Here is a 6,477-nt window from a genome sequence, read left to right as displayed (position 1 = left end):
CTGAAATTTGTACTTGCTGTAAGAGGAACTGCGCCGTCAGCGTGGCATGCAGGGAACCACTCGCTCGGTTCCCGGTTCCCCCGAGGGAGCCCTGCGCCAGCGCCGCTGGGTGACGGTGGCTGAGGAGGAAGTAGGAGCTGCCACCGCAGATTTTGTTGCTATAAAACCACTAGCCCTGTGCTCAGGGGCGATCGATGCTGCTCTTTACGCTTGGGAGAGGCAAAGTGCATTGCTGCCGTAGGCAAAGCAGGGTCTCGCTGGATGGCAGATGATGGTGGTGAGCTGGAGAGCAGTCATCAGCACACGGGCAGGGGAAGGCAGGTGCTTGCCTGCTTTGATGCTGTAACGACCCCAGTAAAGCATCATTTCTGATTTACAGGCGTTGCTTTCGCTTTGCAAAGACTCCATGAAACTGGGCTACAAGGAGAGTAGGGAGTAAAACTTCTCCCCCTTGCCAAGGACTTTTAAGACAGTAGTTCGATAATTCCTGCCGCGCAGCGGGACTCTCTCCGTGCTGTACTTAGTAAAACGCATCCCTCCTTCAGCCAGGCTGGTGTCCCCCGTGCAGCACGAGCCACGGGATGCTGCGGGGACGGGGACACGGGCTGCGCGTCTCCCAGCGCTGCGGCAGAAGCAGAAGTTCCCTTAAGTAACTCGTCCTCGACTGATTCATCAGCCTTGTTCCATAAACAGGAAGCTGGGAAAGTACAAGCAGGTGATCTTGTGCTGCTGCAAACATAAATTATATCTGATTGCTTGTATTTCTTTTTCCTCCAGCTGCCTGCTAACTCTTTATCCAGGTGAAGGATTGTTTTGTCAGTGAGGAGTGAACTATTTGCAGTGGGAAGGTCTTTCAAGTTCACAGTACAGATTTAGAAAGAGCTTGACTTAGAGCTCTTCCCTGGTCCTAATGCTGCCTGCACTATTTCGAAGTGCTTCAAGATAACTGCTCTCACCATAGCACGTGCCGTTCGCAGGGATTTCTTTGGAAATGCAGGTGGTCAGAAGATGGCCACAAGTAGCTGCGTGTGTGCTAGCTGCCTAACGGGCAAAACTTTCCTGCTTTTTCCAGGGATTAATGACATAAAAATTGACAGTAGCAGTGGTGCAGCTGCTGTTCTGAAATCCCAAAGAACTCGGACGGCTGGTGTCTATATAGCACTGGATGCTGAAGGAACAAGCTGTCTCCCAGGATGAAGTGTTCCCACCTGGAGGTGCTGCTTTTTCATGGAAAAGAGACCAGAGCGGAGCATACCCTGTGCCGTGTCAGGAAGGCTGGGACAAGCACCCATCCGCCGTGCCAGGCGAGGTAGCTCATTGCCTGTGGTTTGGCATCCTGATGTGGCACTTTGGGTGCTGGTCGAGCTCGTTGTAGGACTCTGGACCCTTTGGTTAAAGACACGGTGCCGTCTCGCTGAGGCCCGAGTCTGAGCTCAGGTGTGACACCGGCACTGCTAGCACGAGGACATCCTGCTTGGCTGCAAACCAGCCGAGTCTCTCTCTTGCAGCATTGTGGCTTAGGAAATCGGGGCAGAGGAGGATCCTTCCCCGAGGACCAGCCTGCTTCCTTCTCCCAGCTTCCACAGTACCAGACTTTATTTCAACAGCGTGGCTTCCCATGTCGTCCTGGTCCTGACTAACGTCTTCCAGGACTTGAGAGGTGGAGATTTCCAAATAACCCTGCTAATTCAGGGAGTTGTCTCATGACAGAGGTGGTAACGCTGGCTGAAGCACCGTTTGTTTTCTCCCACAGCATTCGGTGTTGCAAACGAAGCTGAGTGCCATTCAGGGAGAGAAGTTCAGCGCACGTTGCATGCTGCTGCCAAGCAAAATAATCCCCGACAGTGCCGTTGTGGTCTGGAATAAACTCCCTTAATGTCTAAACGTAGGCGAGACAGCTTGAGTCTGCTAGGATTTTAGATGGGGCAGACACTCCCCCCTCTCTTCCCCCCAGTATAGGCAGCAGTTCAGCATCTGCTTTGAAGCTGCCGGTCCTGGGGAGAAGACTGAAGGAGTCTCTAATTAAAGCTAGCACGGAAGGGCTGCAGTGGGTGGCTGGCTGGGGCGCTGGGAGCGCCGCTGGTATCTGACCTTGTGTTTGCTTTGGCTCTTTCCTCCTCCCAGCATCGTCTAATGGTTTGTCAGGCAGCGGGAGGTGGGAGGTGGTACTCCCTGCAGCCCTCTTCCCCTATTCCCCGCCATCGTTGAATGGTCAGGGGCTGAGTCACTGCCGGGCAGGGCGAGGAAGTGACTTTTCCTGACACCTCTGCAGCAGCCCCACGGAGATGATCATAAAGAAATGACCCGAGAACCGTGTCTGGCCAAGGGAGTCCGGCTCGGATGGCGTGGCCGGAGCTGCCCTCCGGCGTGCTGCAGCCCTGGCTGCTGCCCCACAGCTCTGGCCTGAGTGACAGTGACAGATTATGTTGGTCTCGTAGACAAACTTCTTCAGTTGCTTTTAAATTTCGAGGAAGGTTGTTTAACCGCCTGCCTTCTCCCTGCCGGGGCGCCCGGCTGCAGCGCGGCAGTCGCAGGAACACGGCCCCACGTGCAGGTTGCACCCGGCCGGGTGACAGGTACATTAAAGCCCCACGATCAGCACAGCCGGGGATGGGTGCAGAGTTTGGCAGCTGGATGAGGTCCGCGAGACCCCCAGAGACCAGACGCTTGGTGCACAGAACGGAGTTGTGCTTTGGCAAAGCTCCGTTCCTGCTCCGCTCTGGCTCCGGCTCACCCTGCGGTGCTCTCCTTGTTTCCGTGTTCAACTGGGCCCTTATTTTGCACCATTTTTGTGGAAGGTTCATTTGAGACATGAGCCGTTGGTGCCTCTCATGCTTTCGTATCCCCCCCGTGTCGGTGCCCGTGCCTCGCTGCCTGTCCCCTGCTTCCATCCAGTGCTTTGGCATCTGAGAAACCTCTGCCCCTTGCCTGAGCCCTGACTTGCCACCTACCACCCAGCCTGGGACCGTTTGTCGCTCCTACTTTCTTACTCTAATTTTTTCAGGGACATCAATTTGCAGAATGATGGATAAATAGCGTAGGCTGAGTTTGCACGGTATCGAGCGTTTCTAGTTACTGCTCGGAGCCTCATTGTGCAGAGGAAATCCTGACGGAGGAGTCGGGGCAGGGCGAAGGCAGCAGTGCAACGAGTAGATAAAAAGCGAGCGTGAACATCCAGGAGCTGTGTGTGGTCACAGTTGAGCGGCATCCCCGTCCACCTTCCCCCTGCCTGGCTTGCTGCGAGAGGTGCATGGCAGGTTACGTGGGCTGGAAAATTTCTGTTCGCTTTTCCAGTCGGTCGGTTGAATGCATCTGGCAGGACTTTCTGCAGAAAAAGTTTTATTTTTCCCCTCTCATCGGCAAGTTTCTGTTTGGTTTTTTTAATCAAAAAAAAAAAGCCTGAAGAGCACCAAGAGTGGTGTTTAAAGGAAAGGGGAACTTGAAGCAAAATCAGGAAACGTTAAGTTGGTGTCATCGGTTTAGAGCTCGTGGAAGCCCTTTGCACATGCCTGTCGGTGAGGACGCGGTGCACAACCCTTTTCGAGATGGTGCGCGGTGGCGTGGCGGCTTTGTGCACGATGCCAACCCCCCTCTCCCCCTTCCTTGTTTTGCAGTATTCTCGCGTGCTGGGGCCTGGAGCCGATGGCAGACAATGTCAACAACTAACAACATAGCGCAGGCCCGCAAGCTGGTGGAGCAGCTCCGCATTGAAGCCGGCATCGAGAGGATCAAGGTGAGCGCAGGAGCTGGAGCAGCGCGACACGTGCCGCATCTGGGGTGGGCAGGGACGGAGCGAGGAGGGTCCCTGGGCAAGCGCCTTGGGTTTTCCCCGAGCACGTGCATGCTGCTGCGATGTCTCCGGCTCAAATATTGCAGCGTTTCTAGACGAGACCCCTTCCTACGGGCGCTGCTCATACCGGGAGGCAAGGTCGCAGCCTGGGCAGCTTCTCCCAGGTGTTAGAGGTGACCGCGCGACTCGAGGGCAGACCAGCCACTGGAGTTAAGCTCCTGGAGCTCAGCTGGGCACATGCAACCTGTGAAGGCACTGAAGCTGCAGGGGCCGGACCCAGCAAAGCTCTGCCAGGCATGCTCACTCGCGTTCCAGTCTTGTTGCCCCATTTTTTCTCAGGATGGCTTTACTGTCCGTGCGCAGTTTCTCTCAGAAAGTCGCTGCCTGCACAGTTATTTCTCAGCTGCTGCATTCTTGCAGATAAAAAAGGATGGTGGCACGCCTTCACTCTGGTTTGAGGCACGTTTATGGTAGAAGTAGGGAAGGTTAATTTTGTGCTGCAGTTCTCCAGGATAGCAAACCGGAGTCTATTCTCAGCTGTGTGCTGGCCCACCAGCAATCTGCTGGGGCAGCAAAGGAGCCCCAGAAATAAAGCTCCCTTTGGCACTGGGGGGTTGGAAGCAGGTAACGTGCTCACAGCCACAGCGTCCCCTGAGAGTCGGAGACCGGGTCCTCCAGGAGCTTTCACTCTATTCTGGGAACCGGCTCAGTGATTGCGGTACCCAGGCTCGTTCGGCCACGTGAGCTCTGGAGAGCAGCCTTTGCTGGAGACAAATATTAGCATGTGGGCAGCAAGTCCCAGCTCTGTGAGCAAGACACCCCGGGGCACTCTCTGAATTTACACCTCTTAAGCCACGGAGGAACCGCAGTCGTCACCCAGCTCTGCAGCCCTGCTGCCTGCGTCTGAGCTTTGCCTGCCTTGGTCGGCAGGCTGGGTCGGGCTGCTCCACCGCCCGTCCCTCCGAGAAACTCCCCGGGAGGGGAGGAAGGAGGGGAGAAACGAGCTCCGTTCATGGAAAGTCACTTGTCAGTAAGTCACGCAAAGGAAAGCCACATGCATGGTGATGGAAAGGCACAGTGAAACTGAAATACTGAAATACTGTAAAACGCATAGCTGTTAAATCCACCTGATAGTTTTTAATTTAGTTTCCTGGTCAAAGAATGTTTTCTTTGACTTTCAGTCCCTGCTACTTCTGCAGCAGCAGGTCCTCCGTCATCTCCGGTTTTGATGTGCAGGAGCTGCTGCTGCTTTGAGTATCTTTTTTTTTTTAAAGCCATGAGGTTTTGTAGCTGTTTTTAGGGCCACCGCTTTCCAGACTCCAGTGATGCACCCATCAGCGAGGCCATTTTAGGAAAGACAAAATAAATTACAGGTCTTCCCCCAGCACAGCCGTCGCTGACTCTCCTAAGAATTACCGTGTCTCAGCTCCAGGATCCCAAACGGTGCACGCCGAGGAGGACGGAGGGTGTGTGTATACTTACCGACCTTTGTAGCTGTGACTATCTTAAATGCTTTGTTGGGAAAGAACAACAGTGCTGGGACCACAACATGCTGCTATTTAGGCTGAGTGGAGAAGATGTGCTGTCTGGGCGAGCTTTCAGTAAAGCCATGATCCGCAAACCCAGCTCTCGGGCGAGCGTGCCAAGCCAGCCAGCTCTGTACAGTGTCAAACGAGCGCTCGCTCCTCCAGCTCCTGCTCTCCCTACCTCGCGGCTGAGGCCGGCGAGACGCGCGTTTGCCTGCGGATAAATGAGCTAATACGCTTCTGTGATGAGGGGAACGGGCTGCCCGGCGAGCTGTTGGCGAAGCTCTGCCAGCAGCGAGAGCGGCAGCGTGAGGAATGCCCTCCGATTCCTCCCTGCGAGGTCTGACGGAACACCCGACGCTGCGGTGGAAGCAGAGCCCTGCCACCGCGCTGTGATTTTTCTCCTCCCCAGCCCAAGCAGCCGGTACATCTGCTGGAGAAGGGCCAGGCCCTTTCTAGCGACTGCGTCTGGCTCATCCTTCCCTTCATTTACACAGCTCAAGCTTTAAGAGGAGTGCGGAGGTTTCCAGACCACTTGCTCTCGTAACAGGTTCAGCCGCACTCCCGGCAAGCTAATCTCTTTCCCCTTGCTTTGCTCTGAGATTAGGAGTAATTACTGTCTTATGTGAGTAATAGGTTTAAAGCAGAGCCTTGACCTTGTCTCTGCAGAGCAGTTTTGCTGTTGGATCCCAATGTGTGCGATAAGTAGGTTTCAGTGCAGGCCAGCAGCAGTTGGTGTTCATTAGAAGTGTCCATTACTGGTTAGGACTTTAATACTTAATATTGCAATAATACCTAGAGACTCCCACAAAAGCACGTTGTCTGGTGCAGTCTCTGGACCTGCCTTTCCAGGAGACACCAGGAGGAGGAGGAGGAGGAGGAAGCCCACCCTGTGGGGTGGAAGCACAGATTAAGTGCTTTGCCCAAAGCTGCAGAGAACTGGGGTTTTGTCGCAAGCGCCGTTTCTCCTCCTCGCCATCCGCTCTCAGTTGCTGCTGAAAGGTTTAATAACGACGGCAGGCAACTGCGCGTTCCTACCGGGCAGGTTGCATCGCTCTGCAGGCGGCGGTGGCGGTGGCGGCCGCCGCGCTGGCCGTGTGCCGCAGCACCCTCTGCGAGGCTGACCCCCGGCAGTGCCGCGATGAGAGCGGCAGAGGCGGC

The 6,477-nt window shown here is 55.1% G+C and overlaps 1 protein-coding gene across 14 annotated transcripts in view; it reads left to right on the top strand.

The window, feature by feature from the left end:
- The window catches only part of GNG7 (guanine nucleotide binding protein (G protein), gamma 7), a 60,464-nt gene that overhangs the window by 52,793 nt on the left and 1,194 nt on the right, over positions 1-6,477 (top strand). For 13 of the 14 annotated variants that reach the window (XM_009334594.1, XM_009334616.1, XM_009334690.1 and 10 more), the window contains one exon: positions 3,615-3,733. In XM_009334594.1, the coding sequence (XP_009332869.1) occupies positions 3,653-3,733 (81 nt within the window). In that variant the 5' untranslated portion in view covers positions 3,615-3,652. Of the gene's footprint in view, positions 1-1,291; positions 1,310-3,614; positions 3,734-6,477 lie in introns of those variants that run through there. The other variant, XM_009334698.1, reaches the window with a different exon arrangement.

This window comes from Pygoscelis adeliae, unplaced genomic scaffold (assembly GCF_000699105.1).
Source record: "Pygoscelis adeliae isolate BGI_AS28 unplaced genomic scaffold, ASM69910v1 Scaffold850, whole genome shotgun sequence".
NCBI classification, from domain to species: Eukaryota; Metazoa; Chordata; class Aves; order Sphenisciformes; family Spheniscidae; genus Pygoscelis; species Pygoscelis adeliae.
The sequence above is the reverse complement of the archived record's forward strand: the minus strand, read 5'-3'. Positions and strand labels throughout refer to the sequence as shown.